Raw genomic sequence first — 23,270 nt, 5'->3', positions numbered from 1 at the left:
ATATTTTTTTAATATGAAAAAATAGACAAGTTGTGGAGAACCTTTTAGTAGTGTCGTTCAATCTAGCCCAATTAGTCAAATCTCCCAACTCAATTCCTTCACTAGCCCGAGTTTCATTTAAATTGTATAGGAGTTGTCACGATGTGACAAAGTTGATTTTTCATATCAAAAAACAACTTGGATGACTAGTAAAAATATAGGTTGACTTAAAAAAAATTAGGATGGAATCTTTATTTTTAATATTAAGAAGTCGATATATTGAATCATCTCCAGTTAGTCGGGGCCAAATTCAAAACCTAGGTTAACCCAATTGACCAACTGTCTCTCTCTTTTCCCTTTCTTTATTCTCACCTTAGTTCGGTTTTCATTAGGCCTGAGTACAATGAATTTAGAACTAAATTGAAGAGTTACAAGAGAGTTAAAGATTAAACTAAAAAAAAAAGAGTTTTGGGCATGGATGAGATAGATGAGATGCAATTCGATACTTAATTGAAGAGTTATTATAAAATAGAGATCAAATTAAGTAAAGAAAGCAAAAATTATTTGGTGCACGTGAGAGTAGTTGCCGTATTGAGGGTGGTGTGTGGCTTTCTCCTAGCTCTAAATATGACCTTTCGTGGTACGCTAAAAACATCTGAATGGGTTTCCTTTCATTGTGACATGTGTTGGCTATGGAGTTACGGTGCGGCTCCAACAACCAATTCTTCCTCTCTTTGTAGTCCATTTAGTTTTAATCTCTTGTAAAATAAAAATTTTGAACAATCTTTCATAAAATAGAGTGTCAATCCAATGACAAAATGCTTTTTCAATCCCGTGAGAAAACCCACATCAAGCTTATCGGGATAAATAATCAAGGCCAATCTCAAATAAAATCAACATGAAAAGATCACATTAGAAAAAATAAATTCAATTGATGAAAAAAAAAGTTGCACCATGCAAATCCAAAATACAATTAGTTGAAGCTTACAATAATTGAGATAGTAAATTGCTTAGCTTTTTTAGTATTTTGTTAACAAAAACCTTATTTTCTTTTCTTAAGAAAATAAAACTAAAATAAAATTTATTAAACAAAAACCTATAATGTTAAAATAAATAAAAACCCATTGGAAAAACACTATAACTCCAGACTTAGAGTTACTATTCATTAGAATAGTATAATGATTTTGCCCCTTCACTAAAAATACTTAACCCTGGTTTTTAAAAGCATCAAAGTCTTTTTATAAGGCTCATTAATCATTACAAATTCACTTGGGACAAATGAGTCTTTTCTCATCACAATTGCACGGTGAAACAACCAAAATATCTTTAAAAATAAAAAAAAATTAGCGTTAAAGGGCATTTTTTTCTTTTCACAATGTTTTATTGGTTATTATAATATAAGTTGAGGGGCAATTCGGTATTATCTAAAATATAAAAAATAATAAACAATTAAAATACATAGTAAAACAACCAGAATACCTTTAAAATAAAAAAAAAACTTGAGTTAAAAGGCCTAATGATCTTTTTACAATGATTTTTTATATATATAATTACAGCTTAAGAACACTTTGGTATTTGAATAAAAAAAGGACGTGCACATGGGAGGCACCCAAACCATTTATGCTATGCATATGATGCCTCTCGACTTTTAAAAATACCCTTCTACTGTGTTGTTGGAAACATCAATATATCCTTTTCATGCTAGCGCAATGCATGTCTCTAATGGTGGTCTAATTTGTCATCGTGAGCTTTTTTTTCTCCTTATTCTCTCTCACCTCCTTAAAATAATAACCCGGCCCTCTTAATTGTTGGTATTTCAACTTCAATCTTTATTTTTTTTATTTCTAATTTATGGTTTTAGTTCTTTTGTAAAATTTTATTTGTTTCTAATTTCATTATTCAATCAAAATTTACCAAATATTATATTCTTCAATTTACTCCTTATTATTTGGATTTCTAATTTTTTACCTTGGCTCTTCAATAGAAGTTTTATTAATTTTTAATTTTATCATTCAATTCAAATTGATGATATTATATTTTTCAATTTAATCCTTATTATTTTGATTTTTTTTCTTGGTCCTTTTGTAAAAGTTAAGACATTGAAAATTAAGACATTGTTTTGATTTTTCTATATCAATCTTGATCCTCTTTCTTTTGAGTTTTTTTTGTTCTTTTACTAAATTCATTTTTCTTTGCAACTTCACCCTTCAATCAACTTATTTTTTATTTTAATTTTGATCCTCATTCTTTTAATTGCTATTTTTAATCCTTTTGTATAGTTGATTTTTTTTACTTCTTTAATATTTGATTAATTGGGAATTAGACTTCATGATTTGTCCATATTAAATACTTCGGGTTTAATAACTGGGGTCACGTGTTTAAAAAGTTAATACGAGTTTTTTTTTTTGTAAAAAAGTTCTAATTCTCTCTTTTTTTTTGGGTTATTTCAGCTTTATTATCTCGGTTTGGATTTGACAGGATATCTCGGGTTTACTCGACCCTAATTATTATGATTACAAGTTTGTGATGATAAATTTTTTTTATATTTTTTTACCCTATTTCAGTATCTAAATATTACTCTTTACACAAAAATAAATAAATAAATAAAAATATCGCAGTCATGTGGCAAAACACAGAGACACCGAAGCTACTAAAATTATAAACACTATGAAAGGAAGACCGAGTTTCTTTGACATGGAGGGACAAAGAATTTAGCTCTTAGGGATTTTAAGAATTAATTAATTAATGAGTTATACATTTATAGGTATATCACCAAAAATAAAAATAAAATGATAAAGGAACGAGATTGGTGAATTTCTCTACTACCCTTAAACAAAAGAATATTATATATTCTCAACATATCCAAAACTATCCATAAAAGTACAGACTCTATGTGGAAATATTTAATTTCACAACAATATTTAATTATATGGTAAAAAGGAATTTATGGTAAATACAAAACATATTGTCTTATCTTAAAAAAATCCTACATACCAAAATTAAGAAATACTTTTATTCTATATAAACAAAATATTTAATTTTTTTTTGTGTATGGTAATACGAAATATATACCAATATTCAATTTTATATCTAATTAGGAAAAAGACCAAAACATAGGGTTAATCTTGTTTTTCAACATATGGTATTTATATATCATATAAAACTATAAATTAACAATATAAAATAAGTTTCTAAAGTCACAACTAGCATATGTAGAATCTTGTTGACACTTTATTTTGATTATGGAAACTCTAAAAAAGGCTTAAAATAGGTTTATATATATATATATATATATATATATATATATATATATATATATATATATATATATATATGTTATCTCTGACTCAATTAGATGAAAGAAAAAGAACATTTTTTTCAAGATTTGTTTTTGTTATAGATGTTTCTAAAATATAAAATATCAATATAAACAATTAAAAAAAGGTTATAAGTTATTGTATTTTCACTTTTTATAATCATTCCTATTATTAAAAAGACTCCTTTAAATATAATGATTCATAAAACCTTCACTCATGCCTATATTCTTTACTTTTATTCACCTTATATATAATTAAAATTAAAATAAATAAAATTTAGTAAATTATTAAATTATACAGACCTTAGTTTTTTTTAGAGGATCCTTAGTTACTATCTTGTGTTATCTTTTTTACTCTTTTAGATTAAAATTTTTATTCCTTTTGACCAATTCTACTAATATGAAAAAAGAATTCATTTGTCAAAAGGTAACATAAAATTTCTATTCAAGCCTATATCTTTATTATTTTACTCACAAATAATAAGGATGAGCTCTTTAAAATAAATGAATTCATAAAAACTACAATGCTAATATTATCAAGCTAAAAATTAAAGAATTCTGAATAATTTTTTTATTCACACCATACACCTTATGCATTTTTTTATATATAGATTTTATTTGAACATATGACTTCTTTAATAAAACATAATTCACAAATATTTTCATATAATAGTAATTTTGATAGGAGAAAAAATTTTAATTTTATAATATTGAAATATAAATATAAATATTTGAGGTCCAATATCATGTCAAGTTTTATTTTTTATCGAGTTTTTTTCAAGAGTTTTCAATTTAGAATATAAGCAATTAGAATAAAAATGGTTTAGATTAATATTTATCATATTTTTAGTTTTATATTTGATCATAATTAGTTTTATCAGTTAACCAAACTAACTTTAGTTTTAATTAAAAAAATGATAGAATTATTATTTTTAGTTGAAACGATTTTTTATGTACATTGCAAGAAAAAATGATGCTCTTTCTTTCTTTCTATTTTTGGTTGAAAAAATGACATTTCTTACAATAGCATGATATAAAGAATACAATTTTAATCTTAACTATACTTACAAGGAAATTATACAAAAAAAATTAAAACTTATTTTCAGGAGTTATTATAATAAATATACATAGACTTTGTATTTTCAACTATTAACTATTGAATTAATTCATAAAAAAACTAATAAAAAATAATAAATACACAATTGAATGGTACATGTGCGGAAAAAAAAACAGTATAAGGCCAAGTTTGTTTTCCGGAAAGTAGTTTTCGGGAAATCACTTTCCAAACTTTTCTTTGTTTGTTTGTCATTAGAAAAGTTAGTCAACGGAAAACGCTTTCCAGTCAAAAAAAATTTGGCCTGATTTCTAGGAAAGTGTTTTTCTGGAAAATCTGGGTGGAAAACACTTTCCGGAAGTTGTGAAAAATTTAGAAATGTCATATTATTTGCTGATTATATCAAATTTGATTCTCAAACTTTTGATTGCTATGTGTGTGTGTGTGTGTGTTTCGTTTTGAATATTTATTTTTCAATTTCATCTCTTAAAATTTAATTTTTATATTAACTTTGATCCTTATTTATATAATTTTTATTTGTTTTTCCCTTATTATTTTTTTATCTATCAAATTTGATCCTTATTCTTTTGATTGTTACTTATTTTATTTGAAATAATTTATGTAATGTTAATTATTATTATTTTAATTTCTTCATCTTTATTTTTTTAGATTTGATCTCTATTATTTTGATTATTATTTATTTTATTTGAGATAATTTATAAAATTATTATTTTTTCAAGTTCATTCTCATTCAACTTTTTAATTTGTAAGATTTGTTACTCATTATTTACATAAACTTGAGAAAAATAAAATATTAATAAGTTATTTTCCAACTTATTTTTCATGACATAACCAAACACTAGAAAGTGTTTTCCAACTTATTTTTTATTATAGTACCAAACATCAGAAAATAATTTACTTTTTCAGAATTTATTTTTTAAAATTTATTTTTTTTAAAAAAAATTATGTTTTAGCAAACAAATAGAGCTTAAGATAAAAGCAGGATCCAAATGGATACCAATGACTTAGGCCATGTTTGTTTCCCAGAATTCATTTTCCGGCAAACCACTTTCCAAACTTTCCTGTGTTTGTTTGCCACTAGGAAAGTTGGTCAACGGAAAACACTTTCCGGTCAACGGAAAACACTTTCCGGTCAACGAAAACACTTTTCGGTCAACGAAAAACACTTTACAGTCAAAGAAAAATTTGGTTTGGTTTCTAGGAAAATGTTTTCTCTTTTAGCTGTGTTTGTTTTCCGGAAAGTGGTTTCCGGGAAACCACTTTCCAAACTTTCATGTGTTTGTTTGCCATTGGAAAAGTTGGTCAATGGAAAACACTTTCCAGTCAAAGGAAAATTTGGCTTGGTTTTCAGGAAAGTGTTTTCCTGAAAAATTTGGGCGGAAAACACTTTCCGGAAGTTGTGAAAAATTTAGAAATGTCATTATTTGCTGATTATATCAAATTTGATCCTCAAACTTTTGATTGCTATATATAATTTGTTTTGAATATTTATTTTTCAATTTCTTCTCTTAAAATTTAATTTTTATATTAATTTTGGTTCTTATTTTTATAATTGCTATTTGCTTTTTCCTTATCATTTTTTTTATTGAAATTTTTTATCTATCAAATTTGATCCTCATTCTTTTGATTTTTACTTATTTTATTTGAAATAATTTATGAAATGTTAATTATTATTATTTTAATTTCTTCACCTTTTATTTTTTTTAATTTTTTAGATTTGATCTCTATTATTTTGATTATTATTTATTTTATTTGAGATAATTTATGAAATTATATTTTTTTTTCAATTTCATTCTCATTCAACTTTTTAGTTTGTAAGATTTGTTCCTCATTATTTTAATAAACTTGAAAAAATAAAACATTAATAAATTATTTTCCAGCTCATTTTCCATAACATAACCAAGCACTGGAAAGTGTTTTCCAACTTATTTTCCATTACACTACCAAACATCGGAAAATACTTTCCCGGAATTCACTTTCCCAGAAATTCACTTTCCAAAAAAAAACTACTTTTCTGCATACAAACGGGGCCTAAACTGACTCTAGTTGAAAATTCTGATCAATGTGCTATAGAGAATTCCATTATATTTTTTTTTACGAAAAAATTCAACCAGATACAAAAAGAATTTCGAAACTACTAACAAAGAACAAGACTTCAGCTAAATATTTCCGTGCGCGGTTGAAATCACTGCAGCCAATTTCCGAAGTTTTTCAATCCCGTTGCCGAGTCGTTGAAGTTTTACACCAAATGCATTGGACCCGTGATTTGGTTTGAAGATTTCAAGTGTTCTTGATGGGATTACGCTTAAATGTTTTCTGGATTAGGTTTTAGCATAAATTGATGGGATTACAATATGAAAAACAGCAAGAAAAGATATAATTAACATAAATGGATCAAATTTGATTTCTACACTTCACCTTACAATTACGTGTTTTGATGATGGGAATCATGATGGTGTTGATTACCAAGTGGCAAAGATTGTATTTTCAAATTCCCCGGACTGTATGTGCTGGGAAATGTTCTTTCTACTTAGTCAAGATATGGGGATCCAAAGAGTTGCAACATAATATCAAAAGGAGTTAGGTTATGCTATTGACAGCTTAATTGCTCATCTCAAAAGTTGGTCACTACAGCCTCCAGGTTTGGTCCCAGAATGTTCCAAAATTAAATTCTTCAAGAACCTACTGTATATGCATGTTTCCATTTTGCATATCACATGACATGATGGAAACGTAAAATGGATGATTAGAAGGTGTACCATACCAACTCTGTGTGCTTTTGAATTTGAAAGTACTTGGAATGTCCGCATGATTTGATCATCATCAAGTGATGATTAAATCACATTCAAGTTCATTTGTCATTAATGGGGCAGGGGATTATGTGAAGCATTGTTTTTTCCTAGATTTACTATTGATTAAAGTAACTTCTTCCTGTAAGAAATGGCTGGAAGCTTCTGTTCTCGCGGTTTGCCACTTGAAGGAATGGTGATTCTGTCGGGAATAATTATTTTTGGTTTTGGGATCGGGGAGTGTAACTTGATGCCGGGAAAGAAGATTTTGGAAGTCAGAGAGAAGATAAAACACCTCAAAAGCAACATAGTAAGCAGACTTCCGGTACAAGTTTCCTGCTAAATTTGGGGACTTCTCTTCTGTTTGTAGTGGAACGGGTAGATTATTCATTCACTGACAATATTTGTGCCTGTAGACAGGAGATGGTGATATTATAGATTGCATCGACATCTACAAGCAGCCTGCTTTTGATCATCCTGCTTTAAGGAATCACACCATCCAGGTCATATTTTTACTATTTACTTTAGCAGAAGTCCTTTTCTCCGATTGTTTTTCTGGCTTAAATTGTTTCAAGTTCATTTTTTATTCAGATGGCACCCAGTTACGATCCAAATATAGAGGAAACAACAACAAAAGCAAATAGATTGCAGAATCAAGACTCTTCAATGAATTTAGCATCACGACTATGGCAGAAAAGTGGAAGCTGTCCTAAGGGAACAATTCCAGTCCGAAGATTACCGCAAAAATTACCGCTTAAAACAAATTCACTTGAAGACTATGGAAGGAAGAAGCCTTGTTCTTCTCCTCCGCTTACTCGTATCAATAAAGACATCAGCTCAAACCTTCAGCAGAGTAATCGCTCGGTATAGAACATCGTTTCTAATTAAGCATGTATGACATTCATTGTGTCCTACTTGATCTAACTTTGCGCTATGCTAATCAGGTGGCTATACTGCTCACAGAAGGGTATAGTTATTCAGGGGTTAAGGGAGACATAAAAGTTTGGAATCCTCATGTTGAATCTGATGATGAATACAGTACTTCTCAAGTTAGTCTGAAAAGTGGTCCTTACTATGATTTTGAGAGTGTCGAAGCTGGATGGGCGGTTAGCAAAACACTGTTAATTAGTACCGTGTTTGATTTACATAACTCAAAGCTACACAACTGCATATTGTTTGTTGTCTCCGTGCAATGTTCAGTTTTTCTTGCACAAAATCTGATTTTCCAGAACACTTCTCAACTTTGCAGGTAAATCCAAGTGTTTATGGAGACAGAAAAACTCGATTATTTGTGTATTGGACTGTAAGTTCAAGCCAGGCCTATCTTGTTGCACGCAAGCTCTAAATCAAGAGAAATGTGCTTGTCGAAGCATTACTTAACTTCATGAATAAGTGACAGTGTTAAAATCTCATCCATTTTGAAAAAGCCAGCACAAGCCTTGATTCACTATTTTCTCTTCTGTCTGGAATCAGGCTGATGCATCAAAGAAAACAGGTTGCTTTGATCTTACATGTCCTGGTTTCGTTCAAACTAGCAGTGAAATTGCTCTTGGTGCAGCGATATATCCTCTTTCAGTCCCTTCTGGTCTCCCATATCAAATAACCCTTTTCATATTTAAGGTCAGAAAAGTTAATTGTTGGTTGCCTTTTCCCCACCTCAGTCACCCCCATCATCTGAAACATCTCTCTCTTTTATCTTATTTTGTTTTAGGACCCAAACACAGGCAACTGGTGGGTGCAGTATGGAGAGAGAATTAATCTGGGTTACTGGCCACCTGACTTGTTTGCTTGGTTGCGTGGTAATGCAGAAACAGCTGAGTGGGGAGGGGAAGTGTACAGCTCAAAACTGGAGCATCCTCCCCATACTAAGACAGCTATGGGTAATGGACAATTTCCTGATTATGTATCAGGCAATTCCGGTTGTATCAAGAGAATGCGAATTCGTGAAAATTCTCTAGTCTTGAAGTTCCCAGAGTGGGTCTCAACTTTCTTACGCGAGTACAGGTGCTATGATGCTGAGTATATTGGTGATTACATAGAAGATCCTGAGTTCTATTACGGAGGGCCTGGTCAGAATCCCCTGTGCCCTTGATCATAACTTTTAATGTCTGCTAGGATGCAGTTCTATATTTAATGGCATCCTATAAATTATAGCTTGTCACGTTATCTTCTAGTTTTAATATGGATGATCATAAAAAACCACGCTGTAACTTGAGCACCATGCAATTTCTTTATTTGGACCTGCCTAGTTGCTTCAATTGAGATTGTAATGTAAAAGGTGGCAACAACAAATATCTTATCAATTCCCAAGTGCGCTGAATTGCTGAAGATTGACTTATTTCAGATTCTTTGCTTCTGTAACTCATAGGTTCTGTCTTGCCAAATGTAAATGCATACACGCTTCCCTTGATAAAAAGATTCTTGCATTTAAAAATAGAGAACATAATCACATGAAGAAATCAAATTCTTAGAACACTTGGCAGAAGAACTTTAAGAATCAGAGAATGCAGTTGTTCCTGTCTTGTTTCTATGTGCAACAGCAAAACTGAATTTGACCATGTCTCCAATAAATGCCGTTTTGCATTTGGGAGTTTTATGATAATAGCATTTGGTTATTATCCCGGGAAAAACAAGACTGCGAGGATAAAAATGTGTTTAGTTAAAGAAATAAAAATAGAAACATAAAATAAATGGTTTTGGAATAAATTTTTGTATTTTCAAAATATGAAGTACCCACATATTGTATATGTCCATTTTCTTCATGTCTTTGCCTTGCATTTTCCTTTATTAGTTGTTAATTTTATCTTCCTAGACTCCGTCATGAAATCCGACTCAAAAAAGTTAATTACGCTGACTTGGAGGGCTAATTATAGGATAAGGAAATCACCTGCTGTCCGAAGGACGTAAATCTTGATCTCTATCGTAAATCCTACAGCGGGAGAATTTGGTAATCTTTTCATGGAAAGAAAAAGCGATCATAGTGAAATACAATCCAAGGTTTTCGAAATAGCTTGGAATGTAATTAATGTTTTCCAGGACTGAAAAATGTTTTCTGTTTAATTTCAAATTTCAACTTCCTTTCTGGGGAGTTCATATGCCTCTATATATGTTTCTGGGGCTGTCTTTCCTCCTGCTCTGAGAAAAGAGAGCCTACTCGTGTTCTTCATCTTAGAGTGCAAGAGAGAGAAGAACAGATAGCTAGAGAACAGAATTTTCATACAGATGGAGAAAAGACTTTCCATGCTTGTGTTGCTGATACTACTTTGCATATTGAGCAATGGAGTAAATGGCAAAACTAAAGCTAGAAAACATCGATCTGAAATCAAGAGGAGGTTAAAGCTTCTCAATAAACCTGCAGTCAAGACCATTAAGGTATATGATGCCATGTAGTTATATACACTATCTTCAAACAAACATTATCATGAGTCAGTGCTGGCACGAGTTTCTTTCTTCTTATCAGCTAATTTTCATACTAACACCCTCAGATGCGTAATTGTTTTCATATCAATTTCTTTTCAAATGATGTCACTCCATCGAGTCTCAATGTATGATGAATCTCATCTAGAGATGAGGTTTTTGCTAAAGATTTAGGATTTATATCAGAGCTTCTGGATATTACACTAAAAGATTGCATGTACTCACTGCTTATGCTTTGGGCTAAATATTGTATTGTACTTCATAAATTTCCTCTTCAGATCTCACCTGTTGGAGAAGAAACTGTTTCTTTTAGTCCAAGTTTTTTAGCTTGTTGATGCAACAAGATTTCCAGGGACAAATTATTTTTCTTAGTCATTATTATTTCCTTGTCTGAGTTTTTTAATCTCAGGTTGATAAGCCTAAATAAACGGATCTTTAGTTCAGGAAAATATTTTTTTTATGCTATCTTTTTAAAAAATCAAATTGATTATTTTATATTTTTATTTTCTGTAACTGCTTAGATTGTGTTTTGAGGTTATTTAAAAAGTTATAAATTTATTAAAAAAATTGACTATATCAAAAATATTTTGCAGTGATAAAAATATCAAATAAGGTTATATTTAAAGTTTGTTGTTGTTTAGTATGTTATTTTTGTTTGTACCAAGTTACTATTATTAAAAATTTAATAGTGAAATCTAAAATGAAACAATCCATATAAATATATTATGTTAGGAACTCATAATAAAATAATCTGCACATAAAGGATGTTCATGGAGGATAGTGGTTGATTGAGGTATGAACTCGAGGTTGACTTCTTTCCAACTCGAGAGACTAATGCATGAATTTTTTTATGAAATAAATATTTTTATTTGTTAATTTTATTTTTTCCCTATTTTTTTATTATTCATTATTATTAGATTTTTTTTTAAAAAAAAGGTTGTAATATCTTTTGGCAAATGAAGACTTGAAGTGTTTGAAAATCTTTTTATAGTTATGGTGTTCTTAGTCTTTGAAGGTTTTAATATGTAACAAACTCCATTATCTTTTGCTTCTATCTATGTCAAATGATATCAAAGTAGTTTGATTGGGCATCCATGAGATTAAAGCAAAAAAATTTTGAATTTGAGAGCGAGTTCGCTCCATCCCAGAGAGATTGATACAAAATGAATTTTAGGAGGATATTGTTTTGCTAAGTGATTATTATTTTCTATTTAGTTTAGAAAAATATTTCTCTTTATAATTTTTTCTTTCTTATTCAATTTAGAAAATTAGATTGATAATTTTATTTTTTATTAATTTGTTTAGAACTTCAATTCTTTTTTCTTTTTTTTTTTTAATTTTCAGGTTTCCTATATTGTTTAAGTTACTTTTTGATTTATATAAACCTCTTATAAAGAAAAAATATATAGAGTTATTTATGCGGTAATAAAAATACCAATTAAGATTATATTTGACAACCTCGATCGACTTCAATTATGTCTAATTAGTTATTTTCTATTGTGTGGTTGTCATCTACATCACTTGTTTTTCCCATTTATCCATGGAAGCGTTTATTCCAATTTTGCAAATTAAAATCTTGACAAAATAGAATTAACCCCTTATATTTTTTACTTATTAAGGCATGGATAGCAAGCCTAATGTATTGCCACTTGGTATTGTTCTTGCAGAGTGAAGATGGAGATATTATTGCTTGTGTTGATATCTACAAGCAACCTGCTTTTGATCATCCTGCTCTGAAAAACCATACTATTCAGGTGAATCTCCAAGCTCCATTTCATAAACCTTTCCCTTTCACTTTCGTACTTAAATTTGCAATAGCGATTAGTGAATCTGCTAAAAAAAGGCATGAATCCTTCCATGAAAATCCATGTTCTTTGCGTATGGTCTTCTTTTTACTATTATTCATTTCTTCCTCCCAAAATCCACCAGACAGTATCAACTGTTATCTCTAAGCTTCCCAAAATATGCAGATGCAACCCAGTTTTATTCCTTCAACAGAGACTCCAAATGGAGAACGCGAGAATTCTCGGCCAGTTGTGTCTCAACTATGGAAAAAAAGAGGTAGTTGTCCAAAGGGAACTATTCCTATCCGCAAAATCCGAAGGCGGGAGTTATTGAGAACTAATGGGAGAAAGAGCCCTGAACATCTCAAAGGGACAAAAAAAATAGCCACTCAGGATCGCTTTATGCACCTCAACAACACCAAAGGCTCAATTCTTTATCCTACTCCAGAAAATCGTTCTGTAAGCGTCCTTTTAAAACCCATGAACTTGATGGTTGCTTGTACACTAATCTTATGCTAATGAATAATCTGCATGTTCTATATATACTTTTTAAATTTATATATCACAGCTATGAAAGGCTTAAATATCAAGAGCATTCTCTTCTTTTTCGGTCTTCGACTAGTATCAGGTACATGCTTTTGTTTATCATAACAGTGGCACACCTGTACTGAAAATTTTCCTGCTCCATACACAGCAACTAAAACCACTTCTTTGTTGTGATTCTGATGCTATATACTATATTAATCATCTCCGTATCAGCCCCTATGATAATACTGATGTCTAACACTAAAAATTGATTTTCTTCCTGAACCAGACCGCAATCCTTTTGACATATGGATACAATTATGTTGGAGCCAGTGGAGAAATAAATGTCTGGAACCCACGTGTTGAAAGGTTACCTGAATTCACTACTGCTCAAATCTGGCTTAAGAGTGGTGCGGTAAACAATTTTGAAAGCGTGGAAGCAGGATGGACGGTTAGTTCATCAACAAATAGGATAGTGTAAACCTCCGGTTGTTCTTATAGAGTTAGTGATCTTTATTCTGAAATAGCTTGATGTCCTTATTCTGCTCTCCATGATACTAATTTCTTTCCAGGTACACCCTGCACAATATAGTGATGCACGGACTAGATTTTTTGTGTACTGGACTGTAAGTTCTTCTGAAAAATACATATTTGCAGAAGAATGTTCAAACAACAATATTTCTACATCAGTTATTGACAATTTTCATGTCCTTTCATTTTCATTTTCTGTTAGGTTGATGGATACAAGAAAACAGGTTGCTTCGACCTTACTTGTTATGGATTCGTGCAAACTAGCACCGAAATTGCTCTTGGTGGAGCTGTTGAGCCCGGTTCTAGTTCATTTCAACAACAGTATGTCCTCCCAATCAACATCTTCATGGTAATGAAGTAATCTTTTCTTTTCTATCTTCGTTGAAACATTTACTAATGATGTTGCAATTGACATGAGTTTCATCCGTTAAATCACACAGGATCCGACCACAACCAATTGGTGGCTGGTATTTCACAACATTGCTGTTGGATACTGGCCTGGAAGTCTCTTCTCTTTGCTAAAACACAGCGCCACATCTGTTGAATGGGGAGGACAAGTTTATAGTGTTAATGTCAGGAAAACTCCCCACACAAAGACAGCCATGGGAAGTGGATATGACGCGGAGGAATTGTATGGTTTTGCATGTTTCATTGGACAGCCAAGGATTCTGGATTATTCCAAGTCATACAAGTACCCTACCTTTGTTGCCGTTCGGAAAGACGAATATAATTGCTACTCTGCAGTTAATTACAAAGCAGGGAATGCAAATGATGAAGCTACATTTTTCTTCGGGGGGCCAGGTCAAAGCTATCGTTGTCCATAAGAGTATTGAAAACCTAAAAAATAAATGTCTTGAAACGTTTTTTTAATATAAACCTAAAAAATAAGTGTCTTGAAACGTTTTTCTTTGAAATATGGTTTGGAAAAGACGTTTAGGAGATTCATCCAGCAGTCCTTTGATCCGTCATCAACTTTATTTTGAATATAAACCTCAACAATATGATTGTTGGCTTACTCTTTCTGATTACCTCAACAATATGATTGTTGGCTTACTCTTTCTGATTATGCTCAAACTTGAAGATTACTTGTGGTATGAATTGAATATCACCAGATTTGCATGTGAAATTTTGGCATGGCAGTGTCCTTCAAAGTGAGAAAATGCACGTCTTGGCTCTTGCAGCTACTTGATATCGCAAGTGACGCAAAATCTTGTTACAAATCCTGGTTTCTGAAACAGGATAGGACTTCCACTGCACTGGATAATTGACCAGCGAAGACAGCTTCACAGAAGAAAATTTTAGAAATGCAATACTTTTTTTCAAGTGAGAGAATCGAAGACGTCAGTGCAGCATGTATCCTCTCCCTTTTTAAGATCCATGGTAACTCTGTAAAATTATTTCGGCACAGTACACGCAAGTATACAACAGCATGAAGACCACCAGATTCATGTTACATCGCTGTTTTCTTACAGACTATCTACATACAAATAGCCTACAATCAGGTTTGAAAAGAGGAGTACATTACACATTATACCAATAAAAAAACTGGGGCAAATAACCAAGAACCACTAGTAACTCAGATGTGTCTCATGTTGTTTCCAAACAGTTGTCAGACAAAAAAAAAGGCTAAAGAGAGTCATATTGTTTTCTCCCTTCCTGTATGGATTGGAAAATTCGAGCTGCTGATTCAGTAGCAGATCTACCATTGTGAGGCACAACCTTGATCACTCTCGACAGCTGGTCTGTCTCTTGATGCCGAGGGGCTCCCTCAGGGCAAGGAGTCGTCACTGGGAGCGGTGGGAGCGCAGCTCTTCCATCAGCAGCTTGAACAGTCCCAACCCCTTGCACTCTGCCACTGGGACTACTACCTGTACTTCCTTGTACGGAAGTGTTTTTAGATGCCTGAAGCTTCATGCCTTGTAAAACAGCTTCACTCTTTTGAGTCCGTTCATTACATGAGCTTTGATGTGGCATGTTTGAGCTCAAAATGCCTCCTGGAAACTGAGCAGTTTGACCACAAGAACCAGACCCCGCAGAACCTGAGATGGTTGGGTTCATTCCTGGCATGCCATATGGGGGAAAGCAAGCATTACCAACTGGAGGAGCACCTGGTGAGACCCCAATTCCTTGATGATAATGAGATGTTGGAACCGCATAAGCTGAAGTCATAAAGTTGCCTGTCAAGGGAATTGGCCCAAAGGGTCCACATCCTCCACAACCCGATCCCATGAATCCAGGGGCAGTGTAAGGCTTATATACAAGTCCTTCTGAGGGGGACATTACAGGAACTAACCATTGAAGTCCAGGAGAAGGATGGAAACACCAAGGAGGCATTTTGGTGTCAGCAGCCATAGGAACTGTTGTCGGTCCTGCATGGGGCCCAAAATTTGGAGGCTGACCATCGTTCACAGAAGCGAAGGGTGTCTTCTCAACTGCATTCTCTGCAGAACATTCCATCTTATGGTTTGGGTTCTCTGAATTATCTTTGTGCTTGGCAACATGAACTGGAGGTGTTACAACACATTCTGATGGAAGGTTCTTACAAGGAGAGCCCTTCATAGGAGGTTTGGCCAGATGAACCTCTTCCTCAAGTAAGAGATGTGGGGATCCTGCGATCAGTTGCTGAACCTGTATGAACGAGAATTTTTAAAGGCACTGTCTTTCCAAGCAAGCATAAATTCAACGAAACCCATTCCAGGGCTAGAAGAAGCTACTTAACAAGGACCACCTTACCTTTATCAGTCTATGCAACTCGAACACTTGTACGGAAAACACTCTTTGTTGACTGTAGAAAGTAACAGGAGTTGGATCAAGGACAAAAAAGCCACAAGAGTTTGTAACATGTAGCACATAGAAGGAACAGCAGAATCATCTTGCCTCAACATTTGTTCACAACCAGGCACAACGTAGCATTATTCTTTAAAGACCTCAATGCAGACCAGAAATTGAAACCAGGCAAGCACTTGGTTCAAATAAAATTTTAAAAAGTTCACCTAGGCCATTTTCTGCAGGAAATGAAAAATCTAATGTTTGATTTATTAGTTGAGTGGTTAGTTTTTGTCTAAAAAACCATGATGCCTATTTCCCTGAGGCCACCAAAACTTTGAAGCCTTCTACAACTATAGTTACAAAAACTTGGCAGAAATCATATCATTATGCACTACTATACAAATAGAACCACAATGGCATATTATTCTACTGACCACAAGAAGATAATGTCATGGGAAAAGAAATACACACAAAAGGGGAGGGGAAGGGTGAGGAAGAGAAAGGAACAACACAGAATTCAAAACTAGAATACAGTCACCGAGCCATCCAAATGTAAATGTTGAAGCTTCACACACTGAACTACCATTTTGGTTCAGAATAATACATGTTTTCAGCTCTTCATTTTCTGGTAAATAAATTCTTAAGCATAGTTGCATACTCAAAACATATTCAGTCCAAAAAATAGATGAGCTCAAGCCAGCTTTGCAGTTACATCATGTACATAATTTACAACTCTGTTGTAAATTAGAACCAGTTTAGTTATAAAAAAATGAGTACATGTGCAAATTGTACATCAGGAAAATCACGAAAAAGATTGGCACAAACAAAAGGAATCCCAGCCCCATAAATCTTCCAACTTAAAACACCAAACACAAAACAATTATATTCACCACCCAGTCCACCAACAATCCCACACTAGCAGTTATTCTCCAGTTTCTCTCTTCCATGACTCGCCCAGCAACATCATCTGGGATCATCTACCACCCCTCGTTGCCTTCTTGCGCCAAGCTCTCAAGTACCACAAATGGAAAAACAAAAGTTGCAGGGAAAATTGAGCAACACCAAACCAAGACAGGAATGTATCCCAAAAGCAGAAGCAAAAGGGCATTTTTGAGATGATCCAGTCTCGGGGGCACATTGACAAAGTACCTCAAATTAGTACTGTCCATCTCCCTGCTATCAGATGATCTGCCATTAAAATGCTATCGAGGGCCTTTGCACACATAAACATGCCAGATTGGAAGAGATCCTGGGATTCCACACCAGTGAGTTCTCCCTTGCCCATAGCAACATTTACAAGTCTTCAGTTTAAAGTCAAAGAATCATTCCATGTTCCTAAAGTTAGTATTCCATGTAGTATTTCAACAATAGATCTACATTTTTTAAATAAGAAGAAAACTAATCCCGAGACCAAGAAAATGTAGAACCTTCCTGGATTCCACTTATCATTCTCTTCCCCCATAGAAAAATAACATCACCTTATGTTTTCCAGTCCTATCAGGAAAACCCCAAAATTCTACAGTAAACTTAAATCAACAACTATAATTACAGGCTGCCCTAATCCAAGAACAGAGGCAATTTTTACACACATATACAGCCACAAATAACATTGGAACTATAGCAAAATTACTTTAGTGTTCTGAGAAAAAGCCATTTTTAGAACAACAAAAAATATGAAGATAAATTCTGAAAGAATATACATACTCTCATGTTTCAAATTAAGAGAGCACAATAAAAATGTAAGAGCATCAAGATCAAAGCATCAAAATCAAACTCACTAAAATCTATAGTGGAGCCAAAGAAATCTGCTATGTCTGTAGAGTATATTTTTGTGTTTCCCTTTGACATGAGACATACTCAAAGGGGAATGCAAGGCCACAGACAACAAGATGAGATTTTTCCATGTTCTCATTTTAAAAAAAAACATGACACTGCAAAAATTTTACGAAGTCAAAACCTGTAATAATTTCATCCATTATATAAGAATATGCTATCAATCACCACATTTAGAAAAACCTTTCTGTGCAAACCTAAAATATGAATTTTCCATGATGAAAAAATCATGAGTAGCAGTAAGTGAGCAAGAAGACTTACTTGGCAATTGCTCTTCTTGCTTTCCAGAAATGTTTCTGACCAATAATTCCCACAACATCATCTGGAGAAATATCCAACACTGATACAGAATCCACCATGGAGGTCTCAGAGGCATCATTGCTTTTGTCTCCATTTCTGAATTGCAGTGACCCACAAGTCTTGTCTCCAAAACATTCGCTGTCAATTTCAGGTTCATTGGGACTACTACAATCCTTCCTCAAATGAGAGTCATTTCCAGGCTGAAAAATGTTTATTTTCTCCTTTTGCCTCCTCGACTCGGGAACATGGTCACCATGTTCACTGTGATTTGATTGCAACCTAGCTGAAGTCTCTTGTTGCAAACAAGTATCATTTTCATGTAATCTGGTAAAATTAGACACAAGGTTATTTCGATATTGCTGATTTTGAGATTCATTGCCTTCTTCAGGAATGTCATTCTTTTCTCTGGTTCGCAAATTTGTGGAATGTCTTGCTATATGATCACTACTTGAGACACACACTTCTAGGTTATCTTCACTCTGGTTACTTGTGTCTGGTCTCAGATTGAGACCTGTGGAGCCAATATGACTATTATCACCAGCATTTTGGATTCTAGATGAATGACCCAAATAAGTAGGGCAGAGGGAAGCGAGATTTTCCTGAGCAGCACTAGTCTGCATTTTAGTCTGACCTTGACCCTTCCCGGAATGAACAAAAACAGGAACTGTAAAATCATCTTCTTCACCTACCTTCTTTCGTTGCATCAGCGGTGCCACTGGAGTGTTCAAATTTCTTCCATCAGGCTGGCGAGAATGGTATTTCTCAGCCACATCAGTGGGTGTTGGAGAAGGGACATAATGAGGGTAAGGAAAATGTCTTTCAAGGCCACTGCCCTGCATATCAATTACTCATGACGATCAGAAAAGGTAAAACCACTATCCCTATTAAAAGAGAACAAAAGCAAGAAGCAGTCACATGCTCGCATCCAAAGAATAAAAGTTTATATCAGACCACCATAACCCCTTCCAGTGCTTGAAACTTGTAGGGAACCATTATGTAATACAAATAGTTTCTCTCAGGTGAAAGTTTCTCTTAAACATCCCAATAAAGACCCAGTATCAACCACCATCATTATCTCTCCGAGGAGCTAATGGCATAAGAATGCCTCAAAGTTAAGACATCATAAATACCAACTAGCAGCATCACCATATGGAACACATTCATTACCTTCTATGGCAATAATGTTCAACCTAGTCATATTACTCATTAAACAGAAAATAGCTTGTTGGCTCCTTCACCATAGTCAACAACCATAGCATCAAGCTTAAGGAAAAATAATGCTAAACCACTTGTGCATGCTTTCCACATAGAAACCATGCTTTTATTCTTCTAATAAGCAGTAATGAGAAGAAATTCTGAAAGACAATACACAGATAAACCACCTTAAACATGACACGGAAAAGGACCAATTTAAGTGAAGGGTTCCTCAAACTATAAAATTTACAACCAAAAACAACTCAACAACCATATAACAGCCATGGTATGAAATTAAAACAAGTCAAAAGACCAACTCTAACGAACCAGAAGCATTCTAAATCATTACTAAATCTAATTCGAAACCAGAACTTCTCTTGCTCAGAACCAACTCTAATAAACATCACTTGCAAGAAACGTCGCATAGAGAGGAAAAATCCATATCGAAAGATAAATAACAACAGATATAAATACATCAGAAAGTACCTGGCTTGAGGATCCTGTTGGAGCTAAGTCACTAGTATTACTCGAATTACGAGGCAAAACATCAGGATTAAACCTTTGAGATGGAATACTAAGTTGCTCATAAAGAGCCATCTTGTTCCTTGGGGGAGCTCTAGGCCCTCCTTTATCTGTATCATTCACATGAAGCCTAGGAAACATAGGCCCCATTATCTTATCATAATCTTTCCCTCTCTTCATCTCCAAATCTCTCAATTTGTCTCTCTCTATCTCAAACTCCACACAAACTCCTAATAAAAAATTTTAATTTCACCATTAACCCACCAAATAACCCATGAACCCACCACTCCAAGATCAAAAAAAATAATCAGACTTTAACCAAAACCCGCTTCCAAAACTGAAATTTATGCAGATCCAGATTCTGAAATCAGTTCCTCTTCTCAAAAACCAATCAGTTAACCGAGACCTCCAAACAAAACCCACTAGGCCAAAATATCCCAAATTTATCAAAACCGACTCAATATTTTAATAATAAAACAGAACCTCAAGTACCCAGATAGACCATGTCTCCAAAAGAGCTAAAATCAAAGCGACCCAGATGCCAAAAGGGGTTGTTTTGGCCAAATAAGGGAGTAAAAACGTGCTTTGAAGCAGAAATTGGAGAAGGAAGGACAGAACAGAACAGAAAGAGTGTGGCATTTAGGGTTAAAAGAGACCGGAAATAAAAAGGAGATTCGAGAAACGATAGGATTGGTCGAAATAGTCTTTGAAAAGGGTAAAGGGCAAAAAAGTGCTAGATGGTGGACCCCTTTTGGATAGAACGAGAACAACTTTATTGTGTGGTTCATTCACCTTGCCTCTTGCCAATTTGTAAATTATTTTTCCTTTTCTTTTTTGGTCCTTTTTGTATTAATATCTGTTGCAGACATGAATCCAATAAATATCGAACATCCCTTTCAGTGTTTAATCCATTGTTGGAGTGGATAAGCATGAGGATACAAAAATCTATAGTGCAAGTTGTTCAAACTTTGATGATCGTATCGTATAAACCAATAGCTGGAAATCCATTGGAAATGGATTCTGAAATTCAAGACATCAGCATCATGGGTATAATTTTTGCCTAAACAGTTCGTGAAAGCAAATATATACTCTTCTATACATGTGAGCAGCCACGTAGAAGAGAGAGTGGACTCGTGCCAAATTTCGTAACATATTTTAAAATGCAATTCGATTTCAAAATTGACATGTGAAAAGCTCCGGTATTGATTTGAGTTGATATGAACGAATAAATAAAATTAAAAAATTAAAATGATATCGATTTTAAAAAAATAAAAATAAAAGTCACTGATTAGAGTAAATAATAAAAGGTTATTAGAGTGCATCTTATTTTCTTTCACTCTTGCTCTCTTTGATAAATAAAAATAGGATCTATGTCTTTTTATAAAAAAAAAAAAAAAAGGTAGAGATCTAAGGATCGAAAGAAAGCTATACTTGTGATTTAATCCATGATTCGTTGAATAACTTTTCTAATAATAATAAATAAATAAAACAATTCATGAAAATGTTACGAGAGAGAAGTTGGGGATCTTGAAGTTTCTTTCTCCTTAATTCGCAAATCTTCACCAACACCCTTAGATTTTCATGCCCTCAACCGAATTAGAGCAACCTTTATATAATAAACTTCTGGTTTAATGAATATTCTATTTCCAAGCTAGCTCGCTCTCTCTCTCTCTCTCTCTCTCTCTCTCTCTCTCTCTAGACTGGAACTTCACAGTCACCTACCTCTAGAGCACTGCCCTCCCTCGAACATACAAAAGAAATACCATACTCCCTTGTCCCTGCACTCAGTGCCTAACAATTTGCAATTTGCAATTTACACCATTTGTTTTATGTTCCTCATCCTTAGCATTGCCTTGCCTTAAATGACAGCTTATTATGCACAAATTTAATAAACTTGGCCCGAAGCAAGGCTGTATAACGAGTTCTGTGAGTTATTTTGGGTTGATTTTGATAAATCTAAAACAATATTATTTTAAAATTTTATTTTTAAATGTTAAAACTACTATATTATTTGATAAAAAGGGGGGGGGGGGTTTGATAGGATCATTAATTTAATTTAATTTACTTGTCATGCTAATTATGTCATATCAAATTAAATTTCACTTAATTTAATATAAAATATAATTTAGATTGAGGATGGGGATTAGGGTAAAATTATCTTTTTTATTATTTTTTTAAATATAGTAGAATTTTATCTTTTTTATTATTTTTTAAATATAGTAGAAAGTAATTACCCTTAGAATCATTTTTTAAAAAAAAAATGGAATCTAAAAGCTTTTTAATCTTTTCATTTTTTTAAGCATAATAAAATAATTTATTTAAGCAAAAATTTTAAAACTTTATTTCAAAAGCTTTTCATTTTTTCACTATGTTTTTTTTTTGTTATTATCTAATTGAATGGGAGCAATTTAGTAATTTAATAAATATAAAATATTGTTTAAATGGAAAGTGGTTGGCGCGTACAACGTAAGCGCAAGCGTGTGAGAAGCGTTCATGGTCTTTAGGTAGCTAGTGTAGCGCTCCCAACAATAAAAAATTACCTTTCGCCATGTTATTGAAATCCTTGTGGCGTCTTCTTTTTATTGGTACGGCGCGTAGAGGCAGCAGAGGAATAATTTTCATAAGCAGGGTTTTTTTTTCTTCTTATTTGCCCTCAAAACTTACGTTGACCATTCAAAATTTTAGAATTTTTCTTTTAGTTATTAATATTTAATTTTGGTCATTATTTTTTTAATTTCTAATTCTTGTTCTTAACGCTTTTATACAATTCTTATTTGTTTTTTATTTCATCATTTGATCCCAATTTATGATATATTATTTTTTGTTTTCAATTTGGGCCTCTTTTTTTATTGTGTCACTTTTTTGGGTTTTTTTTTAAGTTTATTTTTCTTTTTAATTTTACCTTTCAATCAAAAAATAGTGGTTGTCATATAATTTGTTTTTTATTTTTATTTTTATTTTGATCCTTATTCTTTGAATTGCTATTTTTTATTTTGGATCCTTTTGTATAATTTGATATTTTTTTTAATTTTATCCTCTAACATTTTATTAGTTGGGGATTGAGCTTTATACTTTTTTCAAATATGGTGTTTTTAATCTAATGAACCAAGTTACAGGTTTAAAAAATTAATGCGGGTTGACATTGTTTTTTTACCTATTTTCTTTTTCGATTTCATCATTCAAAATTTGATTTTTTTTAAAAAAAATAGACTTTGTGGTTTTCTCTGTGTTCTTTT

General features: G+C 32.8%; 3 protein-coding genes across 4 annotated transcripts; 2 read left to right on the top strand and 1 right to left on the bottom strand.

Annotated features, from left to right (window-relative positions):
* The first annotated feature begins 7,078 nt into the window (after positions 1 to 7,078).
* On the top strand, positions 7,079 to 9,575 carry LOC133690353 (protein neprosin-like). 2 transcript variants are annotated; one of them, XM_062110620.1, is made up of 7 exons: positions 7,079 to 7,469; positions 7,576 to 7,662; positions 7,751 to 8,023; positions 8,104 to 8,265; positions 8,409 to 8,462; positions 8,633 to 8,779; positions 8,871 to 9,575. In XM_062110620.1, the coding sequence occupies exons 1-7, from the start codon at positions 7,311 to 7,313 to the stop codon at positions 9,249 to 9,251; spliced, it is 1,263 nt and encodes a 420-aa protein (XP_061966604.1). In that variant the 5' UTR covers positions 7,079 to 7,310; the 3' UTR covers positions 9,252 to 9,575. The 2 variants fall into 2 exon arrangements, with proteins under 2 accessions (XP_061966604.1, XP_061966602.1); XM_062110618.1 differs by having other exon boundaries at positions 7,079 to 7,484.
* Positions 9,576 to 11,745: 2,170 nt separating this feature from the next.
* LOC133688674 (protein neprosin-like) lies at positions 11,746 to 14,431 on the top strand. Its single transcript, XM_062108251.1, has 6 exons — positions 11,746 to 12,330; positions 12,547 to 12,819; positions 13,175 to 13,336; positions 13,458 to 13,511; positions 13,619 to 13,765; positions 13,857 to 14,431. The coding sequence occupies exons 1-6, from the start codon at positions 12,214 to 12,216 to the stop codon at positions 14,238 to 14,240; spliced, it is 1,137 nt and encodes a 378-aa protein (XP_061964235.1). The 5' UTR covers positions 11,746 to 12,213; the 3' UTR covers positions 14,241 to 14,431.
* Positions 14,432 to 14,836: 405 nt separating this feature from the next.
* Positions 14,837 to 20,809, bottom strand: LOC133688673 (protein EARLY FLOWERING 3). Its single transcript, XM_062108250.1, has 4 exons — positions 19,999 to 20,809; positions 18,280 to 19,151; positions 16,150 to 16,201; positions 14,837 to 16,044 (listed from the first exon to the last, which is right to left on the bottom strand). The coding sequence occupies exons 1-4, from the start codon at positions 20,212 to 20,214 to the stop codon at positions 15,043 to 15,045; spliced, it is 2,142 nt and encodes a 713-aa protein (XP_061964234.1). The 5' UTR covers positions 20,215 to 20,809; the 3' UTR covers positions 14,837 to 15,042.
* Between the last annotated feature and the right edge of the window lie 2,461 nt (positions 20,810 to 23,270).

The sequence above is a fragment of the Populus nigra genome, chromosome 3 (assembly GCF_951802175.1).
Source record: "Populus nigra chromosome 3, ddPopNigr1.1, whole genome shotgun sequence".
NCBI lineage: Eukaryota > Viridiplantae > Streptophyta > Magnoliopsida > Malpighiales > Salicaceae > Populus > Populus nigra.
Note: the sequence above shows the minus strand (reverse complement) of the source record. Positions and strands in the feature narration are given on the sequence as shown.